Here is a 14,593-nt window from a genome sequence, read left to right as displayed (position 1 = left end):
GCTCTCTTCCATATTTTTTTATTGACAGGACTACAAAAATGTCTGTATATTAGTACAAACGTAGGCCTATTGATTGGTCTGAACTTTCGAAGTGAATTGCTCAAAGTAAAAAACAAAGGTGTAGAAAATAATGTCACATTAGCCAGTGGATCCATGGGGTAAGAAGTAGATCAGAACAGATCCAGGATCAGTTTACACAACCCAAATCATAGCCCATTACAACGCAAAACTGACTTCATAATGCGATAATTGGGCGCCAATCTGTGGCGGGAATATTTATTGATCATGCGCATGGAGGCCTGTTCGAATGTCAAACAACAACCGTTAGTGATACAACTTGTCAAAATCACTTAGTCATGTTGGAGGCATGAGAGTTATCAAAATGAAAGGGTTGTTTCCTAAAGACCAAAAATAAATCAGCCGAACAGTTAAAAAAAGAAGCCAGAATGAGGTACCTGTACATTAGTTGCTCTTTGTGTATGGTGTATGTGTGCACAATTTACGCAGAGGTCATCTACACCAACAGTTGGGCTCTATATTTAGGTGGCACTCCTGAACAAATCAACAAGATTGCAAAGAAACATGGTTTCCATATCTTGGGAAAGGTAAAACAATTATGTTAATGTTAGTTCACAGTTTATTTATGCAATATAATGATTTGTATTTTTTAATAGGTAGATCTTTTGGCATAATATGACTTGCTTGTAGAATCTAATTTCTTCTGGTATATTATATTTGTAGATATTTCCAGATGGCAACTATTACCATATGGAGCAACGAGGGGTGGCAAAACAATCATTGCAGGCACACTATTTGCATAATCTTCGACTGAAAATGGACCCTAAGGTGAAAACCCAATAGATCTGTAAAACACTTTCTAAAATTGGCTGTGATAACCAGTCCCAGTATTGCTCTTATTGTGATGAGTGTAATGATCTACCTGTTTCTCAGGTGCTTTGGTTTGCACAGCAATCTGGAAGGAGTAGAAATAGAAGACACTCTTTCACAGTACCCACTGATCCATTTTTCAATCAGCAGTGGTACCTGGTACATGTCAACATTATTCTTTCATTTTTGTTTGAAGTTTATTTCCATAATAAGAAGCTCTTTAGATGTTTATTCTGCTGTTTGAGGGTTTTCTGCCTTGAGTGAAAACATATGGTAAACCTGTTTTGAAAAAAAATAATTGTAACTGTAGGCTTCTGCTTTTCCAGAGTGAGGCCTTTAATCAGAATGTGGTGGCCGCCTGGGCTCGAGGCTACACGGGCAAAGGGGTAGTGGTGTCCATCTTAGACGATGGCCTAGAGACAAGCCACCCAGACCTTGCTAAAAATTATGTGAGCTATCGAGATGATTATTGTTGTAGGGGCATTTATTGCATTTTGTTAATCATGAAGACAAATGGAAAATGATCCATCAGTAGAATAAAAAAACATTGCATTGTACCTGTAGGATCCACTGGCTAGCTATGACATGAATGATAATGACCCCAACCCAGAGACTCAATACTCTCTGACCAGACCAAAGAGGTAATTTGGCTGTGATGTTATTAAGATTTTACTACTACAAGACATTACATCATATAACATGTATGATCTGCACTATATGATGACATTCTGCATTGATGAACCCCTTTTGTCCTCTACTCCATAGGCATGGAACACGGTGTGCTGGGGTGGTGGCAGCGGTGGCAAATAATGGGGTGTGTGGGGTTGGAGTGGCATATCAGGCCAAGATCGGAGGCAAGTATTAACTATACATGAAATAATTCTCTCTGTTAATAGTATATAAAACAATACGGTAATTATCCTGCTTTAATTTCCACCCTGGCTTTTGCTCTGTTCTGTCCAGGAGTTCGGATGTTGGATGGACAAGTGACTGACCTGATAGAAGCCATGTCCTTAAACTTGAATCAGAAGCACATTGACATCTACAGCGCAAGCTGGGGACCTGAAGATTTGGGGAGGAATTTGGAGGGGCCAAACACATTAGCTAAAGAAGCCTTTATCAGAGGCATAAGCAATGTATGATACAACTTGCACTGGTCATCCTATATTACCTGTTTCATCAGTAGTACCAATCCATTGGCTGAAGATTCTGGAGGCAAGGTAACTATTGCAGTAAGATTATACAATGAGTATTAAAAAGCAACTTCAATACCTTACAGGGCCGAGGTGGCTTGGGTTCCATTTACGTCTGGGCTTCAGGCAATGGGGGCGCCAGCTTTGACAACTGCAACTGCGATGGCTACACCAACAGCATTTACACGTTGTCTGTTGGAAGTACCACCGAGAAGGGAACTCTGCCGTTCTACAGTGAACCCTGCTCGGCCATTCTAACAACTACCTACAGTGGTGGAAGCTTTCAACACCACAGAATTGTAAGTGTCTTTTTCCCAACTCATACCATGTTATTGTTTTCAACATTCATATATACACTGAACAAAAATATAAATGCAACATGCAACAATTTCAACATTTTACTGAGTTACAGTTCATATAAGGAAATGAGTACATAAAAAAAACTAGGCAAGTCAGTTAAGAACAAATTATTATTTACAATGACTGCCTACCCCGGCCAAACCCGGACAACGCTGGGCCAATTGTGCGCCGCCCTATCAGACTCCCAATCACGTCCGGTTGTGATACAGCCTGGAATTGAACCAGGGTCTGTAGTGACACCTCCCCAGCACTGTGATGCTGTGCCTTAGACCACTGCGTCACTCAGGAGCATGGATTTCACATGACTGGGAATACAGCTTTGCATCTGTTGGTCATCTGTTGGATACCTTGAAAAGGTAGGGGCGTGGATCAAAAAAATCTGTCAGTATCTGGTGTGACCACCATTTGCCTCACGAAGAACTACTTTGCATACAAGTTGACCAGGCTGTTGATTGTGCACCTTTGGCAGTGATTACAGCATCAAGTCTTCTTGGGTATGACGCTACAAGCTTGGCACACCTGTATTTGGGGAGTTTCTCCCGTTTTTCTCTGCAGATCCTCTCAAGCTCTGTCAGGTTGGATGGGGAGCGTTGCTGCACAGCTATTTTCAGGTCTCTCCTGAGATGTTCGATCGGGTTTAGGTACAGGCTCTAGCTGGGTCACTCAAGGACATTCAGAAACTTATCCTGAAGCCACTCCTGTGTTGTCTTGACTGTGTGCTTAGGGTCGTTGACCTGTTGGAAGGTGCACCGTCTGGCCACTCTACCATGAAGGCCTGATTGGTGGAGTGATGCAGAGAAGGTTGTCCTTCTGGAATGTTCTCCCATCTCCACAGAGGAACTCTAGAGCTCTGTCAGAATGACCATCAGGTTCTTGGTCACCTCCCTGACGAAGGCCCTTCTCCCCTGTTGCTCAGTTTGGCTGGGCAGCCAGCTCTAGGAAGAGTCTTGGTTGTTCCAAACTTCTTCTATTTAAGAATGATGGAGGCCACTGTGTTCTTGGGGACCTTCGATGCTACAGAATTTTATTTGAACTCTTCCTCAGATCTGTGCCTCGAAACAATCCTGTCTCGGAGCTCACCGGACAATTCTTTTCACCTCACGACCTGGTTTTTGCACTGACATGCACTGTCAACTGTGGGACCTTATATAGACAGGTGTGTGTGCCTTTCCAAATCATGTCCAATCAATTGAATTTACCACAGGTGGACTCCAATCAAGTTGTAAAAACATCTCAAGGATGATCAATGGAAACAGGATGCACCTGAGCTCAATTTCGAGTCTCATAGCAATGGGTCCGAATACTTTTTTATTAATACTTGCAGTTGAAGTCGGAAGTTGACATACACCTTAGCCAAATACAAACTCAGTATTTAAACTCAGTTTTTGACATTTAATCCTAGTAAACATTCCCTGCCTTAGGTCAGTTAGGATCACCACTTTATTTTAAGAATATGAAATGTCAGAATAATAGTACAGAGAATTATTTATTTCAGCTTTTATTTCTTTCATCACATTCCCAGTGGGTCAGAAGTTTACATACACTCAATTAGTATTTGGTAGCATTGCCTTGAAATTGTTTAACTTGGGTCAAACGTTTCAGGTAGTCTTCCACAAGCTTCCAACAATAAGTTGGGTGAATGTCATCCCATTTCTCCTGACACAGCTGGTGTAATTGAGTCAGGTTTTATAGGCCTCCTTGCTCGCACAAGCTTTTTCAGTTTGGCCACAAATCTTCTATAGGATTGAGGTCGGGGCTTTGTGATGGCCACTCCAATAGCTTGACTTTGTTGTCCTTAAGCCATTTTGCCACAATTTTGGAAGTATGCTTGGGGTCATTGTCCATTTGGAAGACCCATTTGTGTCCAAGCTTTAACTGGTGTCTTGAGATGTTGCTTCAATATATCCACATAATTGTCCGCCTCATGATGCCATCTATTTTGTGAAGTGCACCAGTCCCTCCTGCAGCAAAGCACCCCCACAACATGATGCTGCCACCCCCGTGCTTCACGGTTGGGATGGTGTTCTTCGGCTTGCAAGCCTCCCCCTTTTGCCTCCAAACATAACAATGGTCATTATGGCCAAACAGTTCTATTTTTGTTTCATCAGACCAGCGGACATGTCTCCAAAAAGTACGATCTTTGTCCCCATGTGCAGTTGCAAACTGTTACATACACTCAATTAGTATTTGGTAGCATTGCCTTGAAATTGTTTAACTTGGGTCAAACGTTTCAGGTAGTCTTCCACAAGCTTCCAACAATAAGTTGGGTGAATGTCATCCCATTTCTCCTGACACAGCTGGTGTAATTGAGTCAGGTTTTATAGGCCTCCTTGCTCGCACAAGCTTTTTCAGTATGGCCACAAATCTTCTATAGGATTGAGGTCGGGCTTTGTGATGGCCACTCCAATAGCTTGACTTTGTTGTCCTTAAGCCATTTTGCCACAATTTTGGAAGTATGCTTGGGGTCATTGTCCATTTGGAAGACCCATTTGTGTCCAAGCTTTAACTGGTGTCTTGAGATGTTGCTTCAATATATCCACATAATTGTCCGCCTCATGATGCCATCTATTTTGTGAAGTGCACCAGTCCCTCCTGCAGCAAAGCACCCCCACAACATGATGCTGCCACCCCCGTGCTTCACGGTTGGGATGGTGTTCTTCGGCTTGCAAGCCTCCCCCTTTTGCCTCCAAACATAACAATGGTCATTATGGCCAAACAGTTCTATTTTTGTTTCATCAGACCAGCGGACATTTCTCCAAAAAGTACGATATTTGTCCCCATGTGCAGTTGCAAACTGTAGTCTGACTTTTTTATGGCGGTTTTGTAGCAGTGTCTTCTTCCTTGCTGAGCGGCCTTTCAGGTTATGTCGATATAGGACTCGTTTTACTGTGGCTATAGATACTTTTGTACCTGTTTCCTCCAGCATCTTCACAAAGTCCTTTGCTGTTGTTCTGGGATTGATTTGCACTTTTCGCACAAAAGTAAGTTAATCTCTAGGAGACAGAACGCATCTCCTTCCTGAGCGGTATGACGGCTGCGTGGTCCCATGGTGTTTATACTTGCATACTGTTTGTACAGATGAACGTGGTACCTTCAGGCGTTTGGAAATTGCTCCCAAGGATGAACCAGACTTGTGGAGGCCTACAAAAAAAAAAATCTGAGGTCTTGGCTGATTTATTTTGATTTTCCCATGATGTCAAGCAAAGAGACACTGAGTTCGAAGGTAGGCCTTGAAATACATCAACAGGTACACCTCCAATTGACTCAAATTATGTAAATTAGCCTATCAGAAGCTTCTAAAGCCATGACATCATTTTCTGGAATTTTCCAAGCTGTTTAAAGGCACAGTCAACTTATTGTATGTAAACTTCTGACCCACTGGAATTGTGATACAGTGAATTCATTATAAGTGAAATAATCTGTCTGTAAACAATTGTTGGAAAAATGACTTGTGTCATGCACAAAGCAGATGTCCTAACCGACTTGCCAAAACTATAGTTTGTTAACAAGAAATTTGTGGAGTGGTTGAAAAACAAGTTTTAACTACTCCAACCTAAGTGTATGTAAACTTCCTACTTAAACTGAAATGTAAATTTGCAAAAATGTCTAAAAACCTGTTTTCACTTTGTCATTGTGGGGTATTGTGTGTAGATTGAGGAATTATTTTTATTTAACCAATTTTAGAATAAGGCTGTAACGTAACAAAATGTGGAAAAAGTCCAGGAATACTTCCCGAAGGCACTGTGCAAATATGCATTTAGAATGACAAAGCATTCTGATAAATCTTTGACTAGTTTAGCTTTAGAATAATCATGCTTTAAAAGTAGTCACATGAATGCAAGAGGTTGCTGAAGATGTGTGGAACTTGAAAGAGGTCAATATTTATCTCACATTCACCACCTACAGCAACAGTAAGCAGAGCCTCAACAAAATACCTGGATGTTGTTTCCCCTCTAGGTCACCACTGACCTGCATCAGTCCTGCACCTCTGACCATACTGGGACCTCTGCCTCTGCCCCTCTGGCTGCTGGGATTATTGCACTGGCTCTGGAGGCAAAGTAACCACTCCTTTGTCTCTGCACCTGTAACTCAATAAACTTATTTGTTGTAAGGCTTTGAGTCATCGAGAAAGATGATAAAATCCCAACTTCTCCCACAGCCCAAGACTCACCTGGCGTGATGTGCAACACCTCGTGGTGCGAGCATCAAGACTGGCAGATCTTCGAACGCATGATTGGCGGACTAATGGTGTTGGTAGACCTGGTGAGACATAAAGCACTACCTTCTATTGTTAGATAGTTAACCATTCAGGGAAACTGAGATGTGATTTGCTAGACATGAAATTGAGTAAAAAAAGAGTGAACTGGCATCTGATTTGCTTTATTATAGTCAGCCATTACTATGGATATGGGCTCCTGGATGCAGGCAGACTGGTGGACTTGGCCAGTAAATGGAAAACAGTCAAACCTCAAAAGAAGTGCACCATTGACCTCATTACCAGATCCTTGTAAGAAAAACACCCTTCTACACTTATCTCACTTATGGATAGTTACAGCTACCTATCAGTGTGTTCTCCAGCTGTTTACAGTACACATAAATACGATCTTCAGATTTGATTGAGCATGAACTGTCATTCAACCAAATGATAATACCAACTTGGCCGGTTAGATTTGTTGTACTTTATGTCTGTCCGATAGTGAACTCCGCATGAAACTAACATTGAGGTGGAATGTGACAGCTTGTCATGGCACCAGGAATTGGATTCGGTCTCTGGAGCACATTCAGGCACGTCTCACACTGACCTATAGCAGACGTGGAGATCTCTCCATCACCCTCATTAGCCCGAAGAAGACCATCTCCAATTTACTCACAACCAGGTAAGACACGGCCAAGTCAATGGACAGCAAACTTGAAACCAATAAATAGAAGTATGAAACCATTTATAGATACTCTGTCATAAGGTATAATAAATATTATACATACAGCATAATGGTGAAGTATCAGGGTTTACAATATGCAACAAGAGGTCCAAGTGTAACCCATCTTGTCTTTAATGTACTAAAATATTCCAATCCAATGTTACATCACAGGCCCTACGATAATACGTCTGCAGGGTTCTCAGACTGGGCCTTCATGAGTACACACTGCTGGGATGAGGATCCCTCTGGATATTGGGTTCTACGGATAGAAAACAACGGAGATTCAAACAACAGAGGTACACGGACTTCAGCAGACATTCTCAAACTGACGAAAAAAACAACGTTTTTGGAATTTAAGGTGTCAACTTCAATAACACCGCAAGTCTCTTAAAACACATCTCTGGTATCTCAATTAAATTAGTTAATGGCAGAAAGAAATATTATACATCTAATGTGAACTAGAAAAATGTATTGTCATCCTTAACTAGGATTACAAATCAAAAGCACTCGGTGCTGCAGCTGACGTGACAGCAGCTGGCTCTGTTTGGCTCTGGCTTTCATCATCTGTTATAGTCCATATTGTTCAAACACACTCCTTCACATCTCATCAAAATATACTACTTAATGTATTCATGTCATAACATGAAAATTATGTTTTTGTTCCCTGGTTTCCCACAGTTACTATTTATTTATTTGTGCGCTATACAATATGCATAATGAGCATTTTCTACAATGTACTCAGCCACCAACTAGTTCATTATTTTCTTTGTTCAAAGGATTCCTGTTGAAATTTCAACTGGAGTTGCATGGGACAGCTGAACGCATGATAGGCCGTCGCATGGAGAGGGCAGTGGTACAGCAGTGTGCAGTGAGGAACTCTGATGGCGGCTGTGAAGGCAGGCTGCTACATTATTCATTCCCTGAATTTAGTTTACAATGAAACAGTTGCACACACACTGTCATTTCACATTCTGGAAGACATCTAGGAAATGTTACTAACCAAGCAAGTATCCTCTGTTTATAGAGTGCATATACCCACTGTACGTTTTTGAGAACAGCTGCCTGATGTCCTGTCCACCTCACTACTATGTATCAAATGGAAACAGCACCCGCTCCTATCAGAGGTGCTTACCCTGTCATCGCAACTGCCTCACTTGTTTCGGCAAACAGGACACAAACTGTCTCGACTGCCCTCCATATTCCACCTTGGATTCTCGTCGCAGTACCTGTAGTTCCCCCGTCTACCCCTGGGACCACAAAGGTAAAGTAACAAATGGCATGGATCGGACGGCAGCGGTTCTGGGTATTCTGATCGGAGGGCCGCTGGTGATTTTGTTTGTCATGTGGGCGATTGCATGGATGGTGAGCAGGTCGTTTCTACCACGTGGTGCTGCCAGGAACCAGGTGGACATCAGCATCAGTCATAGCAATGATGAGTCCAGGGATGTGGAGATGGTGGTATTCAGTATTACAGAAAGCCAGGCAGAGAACAGCGAGAGTACATCTACATTCACCAACATTCCCAATACTTCAAGAGAAACATGACTCACTTCAGTCAGCATAGAATTCATTATTGGCTAATTTCATGTTGACTAACAGAAACAGAAGAAACATTTTACAAATAGCTTTTATTGTTACTTCAGTATCATTCACAAACTTTTGGATGGATAAAATAAATATATTTTTAAGACCCAAGTTGCATTCAGTGTTTTTTATGGGGCGGCAGGGTAGCCTAGTGGTTAGAGCGTTGGACTAGTAACCGGAAGGTTGCGAGTTCAAACCCCTGAGCTGACAAGGTACAAATCTGTCATTCTGCCCCTGAACAGGCAGTTAACCCACTGTTCCCAGGCCATCATTGAAAATAAGAATGTGTTCTTAACTGACTTGCCTGGTTAAATAAAGGTACAATTAAAAAAAAAAAATTTTTTTTTTTAAATGAGAGCACATCAATTGTTAGAATATCCATCCATTTGCAATTATACATTTTAATTCAAAGTACGTCACAGAACATTTTAAATCTAGGCAGCGGAATAGCTTAAAATTACACATTAAGACTGCTTAAAAACTTCCTCCACAACTAGAGGGAGGAACGGCTCTTGCATTTCAGATAATATGTATGAATCCACATAAAAAAGTCCTGTATATGAGGAGCGAAAATACAACTTAAGCCTTTACAGACTTAGAGGTTAGAGGCATTCTGTGTAGCTTTACTGTACACAGATTACAATAATGGGCTATTTCTGGGATAAGCTTTCTCTTGAAGTTGAAAGGGAAAGTGCTCTCCTCACTGAGTTTCCAAGATGTCTGTGGGTATGACCCTATCTGAATTTGCCACTGGGGCTCTGTGACATCTCCAGAGGCCAGGATGAAGGGGTGGTCTGATTACAGAGTGTGTCCCCAGACCCAAAGAGCAGCTGTCGGAGGCTAATGTCATACAGACAGTACAGATCGAAAGCCACCATGGCAAGGAGCGGGAAAATGGTAAGCCCTGATCCAAAGCCTCTCCAGGGGCTACAAATATGGAGGCACAGCCAGTAGACAAGCATACAGGAATACAATGAGGAGGAGAAACTCAAAACATGATCAGCTTTGCAATGTTAAACAATGAGCAATGGCTTTAAAACAACTCACCTTCCTTCAACGAAAACTCCAGTCAAAATGGGCACCACCCTAAGCTGCTTTTGAGGCAGGAATGTAGCCCGAACCAACAGATTGAGAATGTAGAGAAACAACTGCTCCATAGACGCATAGACAAACAGCTGCTGAATGGCCGGTCATCCGGGGAGAGCCTTAGCTGCATTCAAAGACCCAGTGCAGAACTGGCACATCGCACCAATCAGCATAGCTAGAGGGAGAGTAATGCAGTGTAAAAAGGCCTTAGGTCTCTTAGTATTCGAATTTGAAAACCTAACACAAAACACCTAATGGTCTGTTTGATTCTGTCTGGCATTATGTGTCTTCAGCATCCTTTCCCATCAGTCTTTCATAATATCTTCCGTTCCTGCTTGACCGCCAATAGGTGAAGGGATTAGTTTTCACCATGTTGTTTTCATCAGTTTTCATCATCCTTTCAGTAGAAATAAAGGAAATTAGGAAAGTAATGGAAACTATTAGGACACAGCCCAGGTGACTGGAGAACTAGTTACCGTCATCTTTTCTATTTTAGTTTAAGCTATTTATAAGGAGAGGGAGGAAATTGCCAGTGATCCAGTATGGTTAAAAGTGTTGACAATTAAAGACTAAGCCTTTGACAGACAGATTATGAGGCATTTGGAGAGACTTTTAAAATGGCATATATTTTTAAAATGGATTGCTCCAACTAAACAAGTAGGATTGTAAAGCTCAGTATACAGGCACAGTTGTTTCAGTCTAACATGAAACAATGATTCAGACCTACCCAACAAGATGGGTACTGCAGCTACAGAACAGCAGCAAAGTGTGAAAGTGATGCAGCTGACCATGTCAGGGCAGTCTGGGGCATCTATGGGAATGTAGAAATAGAATGCATAGAGACTCCCCGCAGAAAACAGAAGGGAGGCTAGGACTGAGCACACAACAGGAACGTGGCCTCTGGCAGCATCTACAGCAGCAGCAGAACGGTACCATGCCTGCCACCTCTGGGACAGCCTCACATAGTCAACTCTAGGCCCTCCGGTGGCAAGCCGAGCAACGGTTGGCCTTCATCAATGGTGGACACCAGATTGTTGGATTCTGGACTCAATCTCTTTGTGTCTGTGTCATTGGCAATGTCTCTCAGAGAGGCTGACTTTGGAGTGCTGATGCAGTTTTCCACCGGGTCTTCCAAATTGTGCACTGTAACAATCAGAGTGGAATAGTTCCATCCTGAACTTCCTCTTCCCCCTCATGTGGTCTTCGCTCTGCCGTGAAGCCCTTTCTGGGTTGATTGTGGCAGGAATCAAGCTCTATACAAAACTGCCACCATATGTCAATGTTGTGAATAATTAATAAAGAATGACACCCAATCTGTTTAATTAGTTGCACTCAAATTAAAAACTAGTTTGTTTATCACTTATGGACAAGTTGATTGGCTGGCAGGGCTCCCAGAGAGAGGTGAGAACCTGTAACAGAGTGAGGAGTAGAGCTCCTCCACTGAAGATTCAGGACTGTCCGACACTGGTGCCAAGGAGATCTGTGTGTCCAAGTTGAGGAACGGGGAGAATGACAGCCTGGCAAGATCAATGTCCTGCAGTTGATTGATGATGTCACCGATTGATTCCTTGCCATGTTCTGGCTTGGTGGCTTGACGCCTTGTCAGAGTCGTACAGCCTAGAGAGCAAACAGCAGATAGGCAACTTCACATTTAGTATGTAATCCCTACAATAAAACCTGACAAGTAATATCAGTCATGTTGATATTGCTTGCTTTTCCTCATGGTTTTCTGCCCTTAACCTTGTTCTGAACACCTCCAAAACAAAGGTAATGTGGTTTGGTAAGAAGAATTCCCCTCTCCCCACAGGTGTGATTACTGCCTCTGATGGTTTAGAGCTTGAGCTAGTCACTCGAATACTTGAGAGTATGGCTAGATGGCACACTGTCCTTCTCTCAGCACATATCAAAGCTGCAGGCTAAAGTTAAATCTGGACTTGGTTTCCTCTTATCACATCAGCTGCCAAACTAACTGATTAGATGACCATCCTACCCATGCTAAATTACAGAGACGTAATTTATAGACGTAATTTATAGATCGGGAGTTAAGGGTGCTCTCCAGCGGCTAGATGTTCTTTACCATTTGGCCATCAGATTTGCCACCAATGCTCCTTATAGGACACATCACTGCACTCTATACTCCTCTGTAAACTGGTCATCTCTGTATACCCGTCGCAAGACCCACTGGTTGATGCTTATTTAGAAAACCCTCTTAGGCTCCACTCCCCCCTATCTGAGATATCTACTGCAGCCCTCATTCTCCACATACAACACCCATTTTAAAAAAAAACATAACCTTTATTTAACTAGGCAAGTCAGTTAAGAGCAAATTCTTATTTACAATGACGGCCTACACTGGCCAAACCCGGACGACGCTGGGCCAATTGTGTGCCGCCCTATGGGACTCCCAATCACGATACAGCCTGGATTCAAACCTGGGTATCTGTAATGACGCCTCTAGCACTGAGATGCAGTGCCTTAGACCGCTGCGCCACTCGGGAGCCCGAGTGTTCTGTTCTGCCAGTCACATTCTGTTAAAGGTCCCAAAAGCACACACATCCCTGGGTCGCTCTTCTGTTCAGTTCGCTGCAGCTAGCGACTGGAACGAGCTGCAACAAACACTCAAACTGGATAGTTTTATCTCAATCTCTGCATTCAAATACTCAATCATGGACACTTGCTGACAGCTGTGGCTGCTTTGCGTGATGTATTATTGTCTCTACCTTCTTGCCCTTTGTGTTGTTGTCTGTGCCCAATAATGTTTGTATCATGTTTTGTGCTGCTACCATGTTGTCATGTAGTGTTGCTACCATACTGCGTTGTCATGTGTTGCTGCCTTGCTATGTTGTTGTTTTATAGGTCTCTCTTTATGTGGTGTTGTCTCTCTGGTCGTGATGTTTTTTTCCTATATTGTTTTTACATTTTATTATTTTTAATCCCAACCTTCCGACCCCACAGGAGGCCTTTTGGTAGGCCATCATTGTGAATAAGAATTTGTTCTTAGTTAAATAAAGGTTAAAAAAATAACAAATGTCAAGGTTAAAATGGTCTGCTCCATTCGCGCCAGTCTGCATTATGAACATCTGGGCCGTTTTTCCAAAATGATGTGTATTTGACCTATTGGCTAGGATTGAAAGCATACAAATACACTGCTCAAAAAGATATAGGGAACACTTAAACAACACAATGTAACTCCAAGTCAATCACACTTCTGTGAAATCAAACTGTCCACTTAGGAAGCAACACTGATTGACAATAAATTTCACATGCTGTTGTGCAAATAGAATAGACAACAGGTGGAAATTATAGGCAATTAGCAAGACACCTCCAATAAAGGAGTGGTTCTGCAGGTGGGGACCACAGACCACTTCTCAGTTCCTATGCTTCCTGGCTGATGTTTTGGTCACTTTTGAATGCTGGCAGTGCTTTCACTCTAGTGGCGGCATGAGACGGAGGATACAACCCACACAAGTGGCTCAGGTAGTGCAGCTCATCCAGGATGACACATCAATGCGAGCTGTGGCAAGAAGGTTTGCTGTGTCTGTCAGCGTAGTGTCCAGAGCATGGAGGCGCTACCAGGAGACAGGCCAGTACATCAGGAGACGTGGAGGAGACCGTAGGAGGGCAACAACCCAGCAGCAGGACCACTACCTCCACCTTTGTGCAAGGAGAAGCAGGAGGAGCACTGCCAGAGCCCTGAAAAATGACCTCCAGCAGGCCACAAATGTGCATGTGTCTACTCAAACGGTCAGAAACAGACTCCATGAGGGTGGTATGAGCCCCCGACGTCCACAGGTGGGGGTTTGCTTACAGCCCAACACCGTGCAGGACGTTTGGCATTTGCCAGAGAACACCAAGATTGGCAAATTTGCCACTGGCGCCCTGTGCTCTTCACAGATGAAAGCAGGTTCACACTGAGCACGTGACAGACGTGACAGTCTGGAGACGCCGTGGAGAACGTTCTGCTGCCCTGCAACATCCTCCAGCATGACCGGTTTGGCGGTGGGTCATGGTGTGGGGTGGCATTTCTTTGGGGGGCCGCACAGCCCTCCATGTGCTCGCCAGATGTAGCCTGACTGCCATTAGGTACAGAGATGAGATCCTCAGACCCATTGTGAGACCATATGCTGGTGCGGTTGGCCCTGGGTTCCTCCTAATGCAAGACAATGCTAGACCTCATGTGGCTGGAGTGTGTCAGCAGTTCCTGCAAGAGGAAGGCATTGATGCTATGGACTGGCCCGCCCGTTCCCCAGACCTGAATCCAATTGAGGACATCTGGGACATCATGTCTCACTCCATCCACCAGACTGTCCAGGAGTTGGCGGATGCTTTAGTCCAGGTCTGTGAGGAGATCCCTCAGGAGACCATTCGCCACCTCATCAGGAGCATGCCCAGGCGTTGTAAGGAGGTCATACAGGCACGTGGAGGCCACACACACTGCTGAGCCTCATTTTGACTTGTTTTAAGGGCATTACATCAAAGTTGGATCAGCCTGTAGTGTGGTTTTCCACTTTAATTTTGAGTGCGACTACAAATCCAGACCTCCATAGGTTGATACATTTGATT

The 14,593-nt window shown here is 43.3% G+C and overlaps 1 protein-coding gene, 1 long non-coding RNA gene and 1 pseudogene across 2 annotated transcripts; 2 read left to right on the top strand and 1 right to left on the bottom strand.

Moving 5' to 3' along the window:
* The first annotated feature begins 22 nt into the window (after positions 1-22).
* On the top strand, positions 23-1,741 carry LOC115108196 (uncharacterized). The gene is made up of 3 exons (XR_003860310.2): positions 23-605; positions 742-1,529; positions 1,654-1,741. It is a non-coding gene; the product is annotated as an uncharacterized LOC115108196 (long non-coding RNA).
* Positions 1,742-1,795: 54 nt separating this feature from the next.
* Positions 1,796-9,049, top strand: LOC115108194 (furin-like). The gene is made up of 8 exons (XM_029632257.2): positions 1,796-2,024; positions 2,168-2,380; positions 6,399-6,499; positions 6,601-6,704; positions 6,831-6,948; positions 7,139-7,318; positions 7,532-7,656; positions 8,137-9,049. Exons 1-8 carry the CDS (start codon positions 1,860-1,862, stop codon positions 8,298-8,300), a joined length of 1,170 nt encoding a protein of 389 aa, XP_029488117.1. The 5' UTR covers positions 1,796-1,859; the 3' UTR covers positions 8,301-9,049.
* LOC135564243 (uncharacterized) lies at positions 8,973-12,024 on the bottom strand (annotated as a pseudogene).
* Between the last annotated feature and the right edge of the window lie 2,569 nt (positions 12,025-14,593).

Source organism: Oncorhynchus nerka, linkage group LG24 (genome assembly GCF_034236695.1).
Source record: "Oncorhynchus nerka isolate Pitt River linkage group LG24, Oner_Uvic_2.0, whole genome shotgun sequence".
In the NCBI taxonomy this organism is placed as follows: Eukaryota; Metazoa; Chordata; class Actinopteri; order Salmoniformes; family Salmonidae; genus Oncorhynchus; species Oncorhynchus nerka.
Note: the sequence above shows the minus strand (reverse complement) of the source record. Positions and strands in the feature narration are given on the sequence as shown.